This window comes from Podarcis tiliguerta (assembly GCF_965153285.1).
Source record: "Podarcis tiliguerta genome assembly, chromosome: 6".
NCBI lineage: Eukaryota > Metazoa > Chordata > Lepidosauria > Squamata > Lacertidae > Podarcis > Podarcis tiliguerta.
Genome location: NC_139539.1, coordinates 27740595 through 27756807, shown reverse-complemented (window position 1 = coordinate 27756807; position 16213 = coordinate 27740595). Strand labels below are relative to the sequence as shown.

The 16213-nt window shown below is 45.8% G+C and overlaps 1 protein-coding gene across 1 annotated transcript in view; it reads right to left on the bottom strand.

Moving 5' to 3' along the window:
* Window positions 1–14124, bottom strand: part of GGT7 (gamma-glutamyltransferase 7) — a 41723-nt gene extending 27599 nt beyond the window's left edge. The window contains exons 1-3 of the mRNA XM_083446892.1: window positions 13817–14124; window positions 4593–4819; window positions 2182–2333 (exon numbers count right to left, since the gene is read on the bottom strand). Coding sequence (XP_083303018.1) covers window positions 2182–2333; window positions 4593–4819; window positions 13817–14057 — 620 coding nt within the window. The 5' untranslated portion in view covers window positions 14058–14124. The remainder of the gene's footprint in view (window positions 1–2181; window positions 2334–4592; window positions 4820–13816) is intronic.
* Between the last annotated feature and the right edge of the window lie 2089 nt (window positions 14125–16213).

The window sequence follows — 16213 nt, the reverse complement described above, 5'->3', positions numbered from 1 at the left end:
CCAGAGTTGGCCTGTATACTATAGCCAGAGGGCAGCAATTACAGTTCAGAGACTCTCATTTCCAGACCATCAACAAGAGCCAAATTTCAACACCTGTTCTTTTACACCTTCCTATAGGGGACTCCTTTGCAAGCTGTCTTGGGGGGGTCTCTTGAACGAAAAGTGGCATAGAAATAAAATGGAAAATCCATGCTTCACTGCTGAATCGGAATGAATGGCAAATGGGACTGTGGATGAGCTTAGTCTTTAAGACCCTCTTCCTTGCAATTGCTTTAAAACTCTGTTACCCCTCTGAATGTTGTTATACAGGTCAAGCTTTCGTCAGAGTACTGTAACCGGGAAACGTGCCTAACAAGCACTTCTCTACTTAAACTGTTGGTGTTCACCTGATACTTTAATCCCTATTTAAAACAGAGCAACTCTATGCATTAAATCAGCCAGTACTTAACCTTCAACTAGCCTTACCGTTGTGATAATTTTGGTTGCTGTTCTTTTTTGCTTTTGTTTTTTGTCTTACTCCTGAACATATGTTTTGATTAAGCAGCTTGGGTGGCAAACTAGGGTTTCCAGTTTCAACAAAGGTTTTCTCAAATCCCATCTGATGGGCTGTTATTGAGTGTCTCTGTTTATGTAATATGCTCAAGAACTTCCTGGTGTTCTGGCTATCAAAACACTTGAAATCTCTCTTGCATAAAACCTCTTTAAAACAAACAATCTGATGGCTGAAAGGAGGCCACAGCTATGGGCAGAGGGCCAGGGGTTGAGGAGGTAAAGGTTGATGAAATTTGCAGTGGAATCTGGCCTCTGGAGTGCAGAAACTCCCCTGGCTTAAATAAATGGCAGGGTTGAGCAAACTGTATCATGTTCCAGACGGACACATGCTTGTCTTTTGGAGGAAGATGCATGGCAGTCCTTCTATGGCGCTATACCCAAGTGACCTCCAAAGCCACCTTCAGATTCACAGAAATCTATCTCTGATCTGCACAGCTTAGAATACCAGGAAGTACCAATAAAAACCTGACAGTGGAGATTATTTAATATATTATCATCCCAGGCCATTTCCCCAGGCAACCCTATCCTAAACTCAACATACATAGGAAGCCTCTGCCCTACGATCTGTTAGAACAATGGGTTGAGCCACACGCCCTTTTTACAAAGGCGTACATAAGATCGGCCTCACTGACGGAAGCAAAGAATAGGTTGCCTCCTTTCAGTATAGAGCAGGATTGACTAATCTTTTCCAGCCAAGCAGCCACATTCCCTTCTGGGCAACCTTCTAGGAGCCACATGTAAATGATAAGAAGAATCAAAGGCAAAACTGAGCAGAGCAACAGGTGTGCACTTTACCTTTGTACAGTAAAGTAGTTTATGTACAAATTCAGACATTCCTCTCTATCCTTCATCCAGGCAAGCAAAGGCACTGTCAGCATTCAAGGAACCATTCAAGCCAGGCAAAGACACTCAAGGAAGGTGCAGAGCAGGGGAGGGTATGTGTGCGGCAAGATTCCTGAGGGCCAGATAGAGTGACTTGGGGGCCACATTTGGTCTTCAGACCTGAGGTTTCCCACCAGTGGCATAGAGTGGCCAGAGGTCACTCCCAGCACTCATTTTCTTCTGCAGTAGAAAGCAAATAATGATAGGAACTGGCAGCTGCCATCGCCTTTCACCAGCCATTGGAAGAAGGAATCGTGCTCCCTTTTCCCAGAGGACAATATAAACAACTGTGGGCACGATGTCACACATTTCCTCATTTAAGACGGCGATGTGTGAACCAGCTCTTGAAGCTTGCATTAATTATCATTCATTAGAACAGTTTATATGGCACAGTATCATTAGCGTACAGTTATTGGTTCAGTAGGGCACATTTACACAACTTTTCCCCTCCACAATCCAAAGAGAAAGAGCCAGTCAAAACTTGCGAAAGGTTTCATCCAACTTTCAGGCTGCCAGATGAGTCTGGATTTGCCACATGCAAATCTTAAAACCAGCATGGACTTCCTCACCACCACATCAGACAAATATCACCGTGGAGCATTTGCAAAGGTCGCTTCCCCAACAGTCATAGGAGTTTGCCCAGCAATGACAACAGAACTCTCTTTTCTGATGAGGGCCAGGAGGCTTCCCAGGGTGACACAACAGGATGACAAATGATAAGCAAAGGAGATTGTGGCGAACACCTACCCACCAATGCCGGCCGTGTGAGGGTTGATGATTCCTGAGCATAAGGCTGAGGTGATGGCTGCATCCACGGAGGAGCCTTGCTTGTTCAATACCTCGATCCCCAGTGCTGTGCAGCGAGCAGCATCAGTGACTACGGCACCTTGATGGAATATCTGTGGGAAGTCACATTATGAGACAAAAGCTTCATGTGCTGGGGACTAGGTAGGTCCAGAAAGGTCCAGCCTCCATTATGTATTTATGTTAAAGAAAGGATGGGGCCCTCCAGACGTAGCTGGACACCAATTCCCATCAACCCAAGCCAACATGGCCAATGATCAGAAATGATGGCCGTTGTGGTCCTACAACAGTTGGAGGGCAGTGCTTTTTTTTCTTTCTAAAAAATGTTTAGGGGTACTCTCATTTTCCTACTCATATTGAAATACTGCCCCTCAATGAGGCCAAACTTAGATTCACAAAATGTTTAGGGGCATGCATCCCCCCAGAAAAAAAACACTGCTGGAGGGCCACAGGTTTTTGTACCTGCTTTAATGCCCAAAGAGAGCAACTTACTTAGGACTTTAGGTTGTTTTCACAGGTAATGCTGTTGACTGCTTTTGTCATGAATCATTACTGAGGAATCATTCAGATGGAGGCTGTATGTAGCAGATGGGTCATTCAGGTCATATCATAAACAAGTCACTGGCAACATTTGGGGGGGGGGAGGGGAAGCTTGTCAGTTTATCCACAAGAAAAGTAAATCCAGATTAAATGGAGAGAGAAAATTGGGAATGGCATTCTGATGCAGCACAGATCCCACAATAACCACCTGTCTGGAAGAACCCAGAATATTAACTGAGATACAGGAAGCGAAAGAGGTACTCTTTTGAATTGGATGCATGTTTTGAGCCATGAGGCTTCAGTGAGGAAAGAGAGCCAGTGTGGTGCAATGGATGTTAGACTATGATCAAAGAAACCAATCGTATAGTGAAGAGACCATAGCTCAGTGATAGAACACATTAGTTGAATGCAGAAGGTCCAGATTCAGTCCCTAGCATCTCCAGAAGAAGGGATCAGGTGGTAAAGAACACACAAGATCTCCACCAGGGACCTTGGAGACTTCCTGCCAGTCACTGGCCTAGATGGACAAATTGTCTGACCTGGTATAACGCAACTTCCTCTGGTACTAGTTCAGCTCCCTGTTTATCAATGAGGCTCTCTAGCTATTCTTGGGTCAGTCATAAAGATGGGATGAAAATATAGGTGAAAACATTTCAGCTGTAGTACAAAAGCATTAGATGTTGCCTCTGCAGGAGCAGGAACAATAGTGTTGCAGTGGGACCCATCCATCTTGCGGAGAATGTGCCCGGTTACATTTAGGGCTGATCCATACTTGCCTTGTGGGGACGCGGGTGGCGCTGTGGGTTAAAGCCTCAGCGCCTAGGGCTTGCCGATCGAAAGGTCGGCGGTTCGAATCCCCGCAGCGGGGTGCGCTCCCGCTGTTTGGTCCCAGCGCCTGCCAACCTAGCAGTTCGAAAGCACCCCTGGGTGCAAGTAGATAAATAGGGACCGCTTACTAGCGGGAAGGTAAACGGCGTTTCCGTGTGCGGCTCTGGCTTGCCAGAGCAGCGATGTCACGCTGGCCACGTGACCCAGAAGTGTCTTCGGACAGCGCTGGCCCTTGGCCTCTTAAGTGAGATGGGCGCACAACCCTAGAGTCTGTCAAGACTGGCCCGTACGGGCAGGCGTACCTTTACCTTTTATACTTGCCTTTCCTCTATGCTTTCCAGGCACGGTCCACACTTTAAAGCTCTGTGTCCGGGTGCCTTTTTTTCCTCTTGCCCCATGAAAACGCACTCTTTACAGCTGAATTGGAGGAAACGGCAATCCACGAAAAAGCTGTTTGTCATGCTTCAGCTTTAAAGGGTGGGTTTTCATGGGGAAAGCTCTGGGATGGGGAGAACACTTGTACACAGAGCTTTAAAACACAGACCTGTGCCTAGAAAGAGCATGGCAAAAGGTAAATGTGGATAAGCCCTTACATGCTTAGAGCAGCGCATGACAGAGAGGAACCCGCACTGGGAAAGTGAGGTTCCGATGTGCGGCTCACCCTTTGACAAATGGTGCATTCAAAGTGCTTCATGCTCATGGTGAGTTCGCAACACTGAACTCTGCTGGTAACTATAGTAACTATTACATTCACTATTATAAGCAAGTAGTTATGCAATTTGTAGTTGATCTCGAACTGGCACAGTAAGAGAAGTGTGGCAGTTCCCAACACAGCACTTTGAATCCCACTGCTACATGCAAGAATACATCATGATTAACTGTAGCAAGCAAAATTAGAAGCTACCATTATTCATGAAAGGCAGGTTCTTCCTACTTCAATGCAAGCTTCCCTATCAAGAGAAAAACAGTCAAATGCCTCTTCTTACCTGTGGGTCTCCAAAGTAGATCTGCATGATTAAGGCCACCGTGACTCCTGTAGCAAATGTTAGGCAGGCGGTGATGATCACAGTCAAACCGTCCTGGCGACAGCTGCAGTCCCCGGAGAATGGGTCCTTGCTGGTCTCCCGGAGGGGTGAGATGTCCTGGCTGCCCATTTCCGATGAAGATGAAGGCAGGCGCTGAAGGCGAGCTGATTTTAAGAAGGAATCTGGATCTTCATTCACAAAGGAGAGAAAAGCGACGAACACAAGAGTGAGATGCTGAAAAACACTAACTCAGAATCAAAATCATACACAAAGACACTCACAGAATACCTGTTCCTGCTCCAATGGTATTGTTTTTCTGCTCAGCATGAGCATTCAGAAAGTTTTCTGGCTCTGGTTCCACTATTATGGGATCACATTACACATACTCCCCTTTAACTCTTGGAAGTTTAATGGCAGTATTAAATTATGAAGTTGGCCACTCTACACCTTGGAGACAACCAGTTTACCAATGCAGCTTTGACTCATGGTCATTACTTCCACCCCACTACTTAGAGGGTCTACTTAGCATCAGGAAACATAGTAGTAGCTGTAGTAGCTGCAGCGATGCCATTTCCCATTTCATTAAGGAGACAGGGTATTCTCCACAAAATTTAAAATACTGGTCTTTAATATTTACAAGATTAAACTGCGAGGAAGCACTTTGTATTAAGAACATTTGTCTTGGTACCTCATAATAACTATAGCTATGTTATCAATGCAAGAACGCAGGGGGTGTATGCACAGCAGTTTGGAGTGGGTTTGATGCAACCCATGTGTGTATGTTTTTTACATCATCCGCATAACACCATCTTTGTCCAAATGGCAAACCAAACTCCCCACCCCAACCACATTTAATCCATTTTTTTCAAATTTGTGAATAATCCAGTAAGGGGGAAAATCTAACATAATGCTATGGGTTAGCAGGAAAACAGGGATCCCGCAGATCCCTGGGTGCCAGATTTCTAGTCTTGGGTGCTGGGCTGAGCTTATTTTTCTTCCAGACAGGGGCAGAGGCAGATGTTGGCTCTGCTGTTAAGGAATCTGCAAGACCAAAAACCCTACAGGTAACCAAGGGGGTGGTTGCCACATAACTTGGGTGTGGTGTCGCACAGGAAAATTACCACCTTTTAAAACTAGGCTTGGGAGAAGGGAAGGAGTTGCTTGGCAAGAGGTTTTCTGGGAAGGAGAAGCAGGAAATAAGTCCATGCGGGGCCTAAAGGTCAGAACCATCTTGGCAGGTTGGCTGAAGGCAGGCTGGGACAGAGACAGAGAAGTCATGGAATCTGATGCTACACTGCTGTGTGGAAAAAGCCTTCCTTGAGATGCGATGCTCTGAACTCTCTCTAAAGTAGACCTAGGTGTCAATGTGTGTACAATGAACCATATTTCTTAGAAAACACACACACAACAGTCTCTGCTGTACCTTGACTCCCAGCAGAATCGCCAACCCTAGGTGAGCACCTGGAACCCCCTGTAATCTTGCTACCGCTTGGAGAGATTGAGCTGGCATGCAACCTTGGTAACAATAAAATTATGTGTGGATACACTGAAGTACATTATTTTGGTGGGTTGGGGTTTTTGTTTTTTTAAACACGCATGGCAATGTTTCGCTGGATGCTGTCTATTGCCACACACCATTCCTCCCGTTTGCTGATCTCCTGAGCACAACATGGCCATTGTGCTTCCATCAGCTCAAAGGAAAGAATGCAGCATGCCTATTTACACTGGCTATTGCTTAAAAAAAAAACTCTCCCTGAAAGGCAGCTCTTCCCACCTTGCCTTGGCTGTGTGTGCTTGTGTGTGAAACATAATGTTTCTACTCTTCTCTAAGCCACGCCACAGATTTCTGTGTTGGGTGGAGTGGGGAGTTCCGGAGATCAAAGGCACCTATGTCTCCACCTGCCTTAGAAATACACAGAAGTGTTTATGGCAGGCTCTGATGTTATTGCTCAAAGCTCTTCCCTCCAGAGGGAGTGGCAGAAGGAACTGCAAATCAGCTCGTGAGATGGGTAATGGCTAAGATGTGAAGCCATGGAAGAAGCAGTCCTCCCATCGATCCACAGAGTGCTCGGTCCCTGTCCATTCAAGACATTGTCCAGGTCTGAGGCTCTTCCCTTCAGAGAGGAGGAGGCAGAAAGATCAGCACTGGATAGCTCAGTTGGTTAGAGTCTAGTGCTGATAAAGCCAAGGTTGCAGATTCAATCCCTGTCTAGGACAGCTGTATATTCCTGCATTGCAGAGGGTTGGACTAGATTGTCGTCAGGGTCCCATCCAACTCTACAACTCTATGATTCTATAGATACAAAGACAGCAACAACCACAGAAGCATCCCATTTGGTGATCAGCATAGTATTTTGTTCCTTGTCAGTGGATGGTTGCCTCTGACCTTTTCAGTAAAGAAAGTGACAGGAAAATTGCACAGGCTTCTGTCAGATGGATCTGTGAGTTGGATCCAGTCCTTTGTTACATGTCCCATTTATAATCACATAAAGTCCATGATACAGGGAGATATATTTTATTATATTTCCTTTTTTGGGGGGGTCAGACAGCACAAACAAAATGGCAGGCTCATGCTTGTAACCAAATGATAACATTATTATTATCATTATTAAAACATTTCATGAAATGCTTTTCCACTGAGGTATAGATGCTCTTTATCACAGCCTACAGAAACTCATCGTGTGTTTCTTACATGGCTATGGGCTCGCCCACACTTCCTCTTCTCCCACTGCTTTCCCCCAGGAAAACTGTTGATAGAAATTTGTTCCAATTCAGCAGTAAACAGTGGGTTTTCCCAGGGAAAGTGGTGGGACAAATGAAAATCCTCTCAGACCCCCCCATGCTTTCTAGGCACAGGACAAGTGGAAGCATGGACACGCCCTAAGAAACACAAAGATTGTTGACAACCATGTGGAATGGAGAACCAAGGCCCATTTGGGTGGACTGGAAATTTCATTATCCTACATAGTTACCTAGCAGCAAAGAGTATAGAAAGTTCGGCATGTGTAAGGAAGACATCTGTGCTTCACAGAACATGAATTTGTGGGCATGCAATGTGTCTGTGCACCTGCCTCCATGCTCTCAGTTTGGCTCTTTTTCAGAAGCATGGGAAATCACCTACGGGAGAAGCCAAATGCCATTTATTCCCAGTTAATTCCATGCTAACACCACTGAAGTGATTTGGGGCTAAAGAAGACAGATTAATGTCTTCTAAACTCTTAGCTTGAACCTTGTATGTCCTGACACTATATCTTCATGCAAAATAAGGCAAACTTTGGCAATTTACTGCCTCAGGATATTATGCTACTCCCCATTTACACCGAAATTATGTGCTGACATGCCGTGTGTATCAGCAGAACACACGTAAGCCCACCCCACCCCACTCTGCCCCTGTCTTGCCCACTTGCAGTGCTGAAAATGGTGTGCTTGCCAGCAGTTGCATGTGTGCCAGTCACATACACATGGGGAGGTGCCAGTCCTGCTTTTGGGCATAAAGGACCCCAAAGTGGTGATCAGCAAATTAATACAAAATAACTAAATAATAAAAATACAATAAGTAATTCAAAACAATATAAAACTACAAAGCACCCACCAGTCACCTTGGATATTCATGCTCTCGCCACAGGCACAACTTGCCAGCATTGCACCTCCCACTTGGAAGCCAAGTTAACTCCTATCCTCCCACCAGCTGCTCCAATCTTTCACCAAGCACACCCAATTACTTGAGAGGAGCACCTTCTCCTTTGTCATGCTCCAAAAGAAAGACTCAAAGGAATTATCTCCCCCTTGGTGTCTCCCCCTTCAGGACCACCCTACCAGGGCTGGCTACTGGCAGTGACCCATCATCAATGGCAGCCGCAATATAAATAGGCTCTCTGCTCCCCACCCCCAACAAACCAACTGTGGCTGTGGCAAAGTTCTTCTTCTTCATATGCTGGGCTAGATGACCAGGCCTTCTGGCTCCTCCAATATGCTATTTTCCAGATATAGGGGGAAAGACGGCCACATCTTAGCCAGCAGCAGTCTTGCAACTTCTACCTGCCTCCTCCTGCTGTGATTGCCCTAGCTTAGATGGCGTTTACAAAGGGCTTAGGCAAAAGCTTCTGTGGAATTGATATATCAATAACTATTTGCAACGGCAGCTAAAATGGAAGCTGTGTATTCAGAGGCAGTATAAATTCCTACATCAGGAAGCTGGCTGCGTTCACTGCATCATCCAAACTGGTTATGCAGTCTCCTTTTTGCTGTGTACAAATTATATATTGACTGCACAATTGGAGCAGTCCTTCCCTCAAAGAATTCTGGACTCTGTAGTTTAGCCTTCACAGAGTTAAAATTCCCAATAGTCTTTAATAAACTACAGTGCCCAGAATTCTTTGAGGGAGGGAACATGCTTCAAATGTGCTTTAAAGGTATAGCGTGTCTTACGTTATCCATGTAGACATGGATCCATGAGGGATAGAGATCACAAAGCATGTGGATTGGAGTAATCAAAGGTGAATTGTAGGAGTGTACCTGATCCTTTAAAACTCCCAAGATTCCTGCATTCCAAGGGGTTGGACTAAATGACCCTTGGGTCCCTTCCAACTCTTTGTTGTTGTTGCTGCTTAGTTGTTTCCAACTCTTTGTTGTTGCTGCTGCTTAGTCTCTTCTCCCCACTCAGTGGCTCTTCTCCCGCTTTGCTGAAGGCAGCCCTGTTTAGGGAAGTTTTTAATATTTAATGCTGTATTGTTTTTAACACTCGATTGGGAGCCGCCCAGAGTGGCTGGGGAAACTCAAGCCAGATGGGTGGGGTATAAATAATAAATTATTATTATTGCTTATGAATGGGCATAACCAAATTGTGACTTTTATTCATCCTGTGAAGAGGTACAGTATCTACCAGCCTGGCATGCTGTAGCAGTTGATGTGATGGGATGGCACTTCTCACCTGACCTCTGGTTAGTTGTACTGCTGCTACTCACTAGGAGATAGAGGGGAAGTTGGCAGCAAGGTCAGCATGGTGCAAACATACTGGCAGAAGTACCAGATTGACTGTGTTTGATGCATTTGCAACAGTCCAACCTCACTGCTGCCTTGACTTCCTCCCCTGTAAGCAGCAGCATAACCAAACACACAGGTCAGGTGAGTTGCAGCAGTCCACCACACTGCTCACTACTGCTAAGAAGTAGTCATTTTCTCTGAGGCTTCAATCCTACACACACTAACCTGGGAGTAAATGCCATTGAACTCAATGGAACTTATCGTGATGTGAATCACAGGATTACACTATTAATATGTTACACTGTTTGGTCCATGACATCCACTGCTGCCAGCCTGAAAATGTATTCCTAAAGGTCCTATGTGCTTGGGGTGAGGGGGCTTGACATCCAAACCAGTAATATATATTCTATTTCCCTAAATTTCCGCTTTGTATGTAAAACTTATCACTCCAGGTGAGGGGTGTGAACAAGCTGCTCCTGCCAAACAGGTCGTCAGGGTACTGTCAGCTGACAGTGCTGAGCAGGTGTTCCTCTCCCTGCCCACTGAGTCAGGGAGAAGAGTGCCATCTCATCCCTCCAATCAGGATAATACAGGAAACTCTGTCCCACCCCTTGCGATGACCACCAGTGCAGGATCAACCCTGTTTCCTCCCAAATCAGCCCATAGTTATTTGCTTCTTTCAAAATCACTATCAACAAGAGACATTATGGCATAAGTGAAACACACCCAACTTTAACCTATCTCTGCTAAATAAAGATTGATGTTCTCCTTCTGTTAAAAAGAGGGTTGTATTCAACTACTACTAAGAGCAGACCCACTAAAATTAATGGCCCTAAGTTAGGAATGGCCATTAACTTGAATGGGTCTACTCTGAGTTGGTTGAACACATCCCAAATATTCTGTTTAATAAAAAAAAATGGTAACTCAGACTCAAACTAATCTTTCTATGTATCCTTGGGGGAAACCACTTCCAACTGCATTTCATTTATAACAGAAGGTAACATTTACTTCTTACATCCCCTCCTTCTCAATAATAAAACAAATGCCTGAGAATGTATTTTGATGTCCTGCTGCATGGCAATCAATTGTTAGTGATACAAAATAGTATCACCATGCTATTGGTGTAGCAGAAAATGTAGAAGTTATATTGTACACTGCAATTTCACGGCCAATACTTACAACCTTGTTGACATACACGTGTATGTATATGTGTGTGCATATATAACATCAATACATAAATGTTGCTGAATTACAATGCCTATAACCCCTGCCCTCTGCCCACACTTTCTGGAGCTAACAGGATTTGTAGTTCCACAATATCTGGAGAACCAAAACAAACATAAACTGTGATAAAAGGTATATCTGGTGCTTCCTGCTTGGAGGTTACCATTGGCAGGGAAGTACAGTGTCTGGCAGCATATTTAAACATGCATAAGGGAGACAAAAAATGAGGACTAGATCCCAACAGAGAAACAAAATACAGATCAACACAAATGCAACTTTGTCTATGAATTACAATGATTACTGAGATAAATTATGTTGAGGAACTTTGAACATTTGAAATGTACAATATGAGCAAAAAAAAAGTATTATACTGAATAACTAATGTAGTGAAATGCAAAGATTTTATAGGCATAGATCATTTTATTAATATTTATGCAGAGGGACAGAAATAGCCCAAATATTTATTTAAAACTTTTTTTTTTTTGCAGTTGTTGTATTTTCATGCCAGCTACTAGTTTTGAGAGCTTGGAAGAACCCATCATGTAAAAGTGTCATGCTGGGCACAGAGGTTTGTAAAGATATTGGCAATGGATACCAGTTAGGAGAGTCAGTAGTTTTACACATTGACAAACAATGAAACAAACTTCAAATGAGGAAACACTCAGGATTCTAACCAATGGATACATATGCATCTGAAAAGAGAATCAATAAACGATTGACATATAATCATGGGGGTGCCAAACTGAAACGTTTATTTAGATTTTGCAACTTTCAGAAGCTTGGAGTGAGCAGACCAAATGGAAATGAAAAATACGAAAACACAAGAGTGGTGGTGAGTCAGGATGGGACAATGAAATAAAAGTGAAGCACTTCTTTTACATATCGGTTTCAGTGTCCTGAATTTTCCAAGAGATCCTTCATATGCTACAAAGGGGGGGGGGACCTGCTGCTTCTCTCCCCCCTTTGCTTCTATTTTAAAGTGGAGATCAGTAATTTTGTCTAGTAATGCAAGACTGTAAAGTCCAGAAGAGTATTAGACTCCCAAGTCTCATTCAAGGAAAGATTTGTGTGTCTCACTTTCCACATTATAGTAGAGGTAGAGAAAGAAAAGCACATGGTTCATGCTTTTGCTTTTACTACTTCATTGTCACACATGAAGCAACTCATAGCGAAAGGGAGTGGAGAAAACACCAAAACACTTATCTGAACTACTGGGGATCTGTATCAGAACCAATGAGTTCTGTTGACTTACCTCAGCATGCTTTAGATGGCATGTCTCTATAGATTCATATCAACATATTGGCTTTTTCATTCATTTTTAACCTGTTGAATTAGTGATTTGAACCCTCTAACATGTGTCCCAACCAGTGGCGTAGCGTGGGTTGTCAGCACCCGGGGCAAGTAATTTGCGCCCCCTAACCCATGGATTTGCGCCCCCTAACCCTAACCCCCAGATGTTGCGCCCGGTGCGGCCGCCCCCCCCTGCACCCCCCACGCTACGCCACTGGTCCCAACTGAGGATTTCTCACAATTTGATGAGTCCGTAAATTCATTGCAGGAGGGTGTACCAAATTACAAATCTGATAACTGTTAGGTCATTCAAAAATCTGGCTACAAAAAATATGCCAAGTATGGATCTTTCTTGCTTTCCTCTTGTGAGTTATCACCAGTATCTGAGATTCACAGCAGTTATCCCTGTAACATGGAGGTTCTATTTGGCTATTCTGACCTATCCACTATAAGTCTGTTTAAACCTTTTTAGAAAGCAATATAAGCCGATGGCAGTGAACTGCAAACGTAACTGCGCACTGAATGAAGGAGTACTTCCTTTTATCAATCCTAAAGCTTCTGCCAATCAGTTTCAATGGGAGGCTCAGAGAGCTCCAATTATGAGACGGGGGCAGCAACCAGAAATTCTACTTTGCACGTTGTCCCTGTACAATCGTACTGCAAGAACTAGTGGAATCTGCATTTAAGTTGGATAAGTCTTGGCTACCTCTGCCAAATTTCATCTGGCTTTTGCAGTGCAGATCTGATACAAAAAGAGTAAAAGTCTCCAAGGGCAGTCTTAATGCTTGCCAATAGCTGGTGAGAGAACAGAAAACTCTGCCCTTGCTATATTTTCCAATATCTTCACAGAGATAAAGGGGAGGACCTCTGTCCCCCATCCCTCCCCATTTTTCAGGCATTACAGAACAAAAGGATGCCACATAAAGTCTCAACGTTATGTAGGATGGGAGTGACTAGGCTCAGTAATTAACTTGGCAGTACTGTGAAAATCAACATTTTGGGGGAAGCTCATCCAGTCACCCCCACCAAAAGGGGCGGAGGTAAAACCACGAGATGCTGATTTGGAGCTTTCAGAGGAGGTGGGAGAGTTGGGAAGATAATGAGGATGGAGGGGGCTGCTTTAGCACAAAAGGGTATTCTGTGGAGAAGCAAACACAGGGTGGGCTGCAAGATCTGGAGGGGCGGAGGACTGGAGAGCTACTCACTTTCTTGCCCCGATAGGGGAAAGTAGCAGAGCAGAAAAGGAGAGGAAATGAAATGGGAGATGGGGATGAGAAAGGTGGAGAGGCAAAGACAGGAGGAAGGGAAATGGCAGGGATGTGCAAGGAGTTGGTACCCAGGCGGGAGAGCGATGCTCACGCAGCACCATCCTCCGCTATGGGTGGGTGGGGAGAGGAGGCTGAGGAGTCAAATATGGCTGCAGAGAAGTGGGGTCCCGATCCCGGGGCCGGGACGTTCAGAGGAGGCGAGGGATGGCTGCTGCGCCATCCAAATGCTGGTGCCAAATGCTTCTGGGGAAGGGGAGGAGGAAGGGATGGCGCAGGAGGGGGGCGAGATGCGGGAAGATGCTTGCTTAGGACTTGTGGACGAAGGCTGGAGGCAGCGGAGGTGGATGGGAGGATGGAGCATGGAGTCATGGTCGGATGGAGGGTGCAGGGAGCAGGCAGGCAGGCGGCTCCCGCTCTCACCCGTGTCCTGCTCGGCCAGGAACGCGTCTTCCTCCTTCCTGGAGCGCAGGCAGCTCTCGGGGGCGCCGCCGCCGCCGCCGCCGGGCTCCTCCTCGGGCAAGCGGGGAAAGCTGGTGATGCTCATGTAGTCGACGGGCGAGTAGGCGCCCAGGCTGCTCTGCTGGCTCGCCTCCTTCTCGGAGGCACCGGCCGCAGACGACGCTGCGGACGCGGAGGCTGCTGATGCCGCCGCCGTCGCCATCCTGCCTGCCTGCTTGCCTGCGCCTCCCGGGCCGGGCAGCCGCCGCCTCCGAGCCAAGGACCCCGCTCCGGAAGTGGCGGAAGGGAAGCCGAGAGGGAGGAGGAGGGCTGGGCTGGGCTTGGAGCACAGGGACCGCCCACCTGAGCCAGGGGGACCGTGGGGCTGGTGGCTAGTTATCTCTTAATAGATTGAAGGCTATGTCTAAATGGTGTACAGGAAACAGAAGCAACAACAGGCAACATAATAATAATAATAATAATAATAATAATAATAATAATAATAATAATAATAATAATAATAATTTTTATTTATACCTTCCCCAGCCAAGGCCGGGCACAGGGCGGCTAACAAGCAATAATAAAAACAAGTTAAATGAATACAACTTAAAAACGAAATTAAAATACAACAATAAAATATTGAAACATTAAAATATTAAAATGCAGCCTCATCACAGGAGGAGAAAGGAAAAAGAAGGTTAAGCCAAACTTAAGCCAAATATTGCAAAAATGCACAGTTATACACAGTATAAAAATGAGGCATTAATACAAAATCATATATCTATAATCTAATCTAATCTAATCTATATCTGTCTATCTGTCTACATACACACACACACACACACACACACACACACACCAGCCTTGCATAGAATGGGCCCCTTCCCAAGAAAAGTGGGGGGAAACAAGTTTTGGCGAGCACAGGTGTGGCAAAGACCATAATTACAGGTGCAGGGATGCTGATGGTTAAGAAAGATTTGTATGCCACTCAGCCATTAAATTATTCTCGAATATACAGCTTTTTTTTTTAAGGACAAGTAGAGCATACAGGGACGTGGGTGGCACTAGGGATGCAGGTGGTGCTGTGGTCTAAACCACTGAGCCTGTTGGGCTTGCTGATCAGAAGGTTGGCGGTTCGAATCCCCACAACGGAGTGAGCTCCCGTTGCTTGGTCCCAGCTCCGCCCACCTAGCAGTTCGAAAGCACGTCAAAGTGCAAGTAGATAAATAGGCGGGAAGGAAAACGGTGTTTCTGTGCGCTGCTCTGGTTTTGCCAGAAGTGGCTTAGTCATACTGGCCACATGACCCGGAAAAACTGTCTGCGGACAAACGTTGGCTCCCTCGGCCAGTAAAGCAAGATGAGCGCTGCAACCCCAGAGTCGTCTGTGACTGGACTTAACTGTCAGGGGTCCTTTACCTTTACCTTTTTAGAGCATACAGAAGATGATCATCTGTAAAACACAGATTAAAATTAGTAAAACGTTTAAAATAGACATAGATAACTAAATTATATTTGCATTATTTAATAACTTGTTATGCCCACCTGTCATCAACAACAGCGGCGTAGCGTGGGTTGTCAGCACCCGGGGCAAGGCAAGTAATTTGCGCCCCCTAACCCGGGGCAAGGCAAGTAATTTGCGCCCCCCCCCCCCGCTGCACTGTCCCTCCCCCAGATAGTCCCTCGCTCTCTCTCCGCACCGCACGCCTGGCACCCTCCCCATCACAGTGGGCGGCGACCCGGCGGCTCGGATCGGATTCGCACAGCCAGCACTGCAGTGAGAGAGAGTGAGTGAGCCAGGTAGGGGCAGAGAGCTGTGAGTGCGAGCGCCCCCCAAGATGTTGCGCCCGGTGCGGCCGGCCCCCCCTGCACCCCCCACGCTACGCCACTGATCAACAAGCAGACCCAAAGTGGGGGTAAAATAAAAGTAAGATAAAAAACATACAGTTCCATCAAATCATATGAGAGAAATCATTTTATTTTATTTTGATAAATGTATTTGGATAGGAGTGCTTCAAAATGAGGGGTTCCATCCATGCTATATAAATTACATATGCTGTGACTGCAGAGCCGGCCCTACCAGCAGGCAGAGTGAGACCACCATCTCAGGCCACAGGTACTGGGTGTCTGTGAGGGGGGGATGGTGGCAACATATTAGAGGACAGAGCTGCATATGCCATGCAGCTTGCCCTGTGCCCATCCTCAGGGATACCACTTGCTGACAACCACAGGTGGGGAGAGTTGTGTTCATGTCCTACTCACAAGCTTCCCACTGGCACCTTATTGGCCACTGTGAGAGCAGGATGCCTCACAAGCTGGGCCATTGGCCAGATCAATCAGGCTCTTGTTATGCTCTTATGTTCTTATTAGCACTGTAATTGT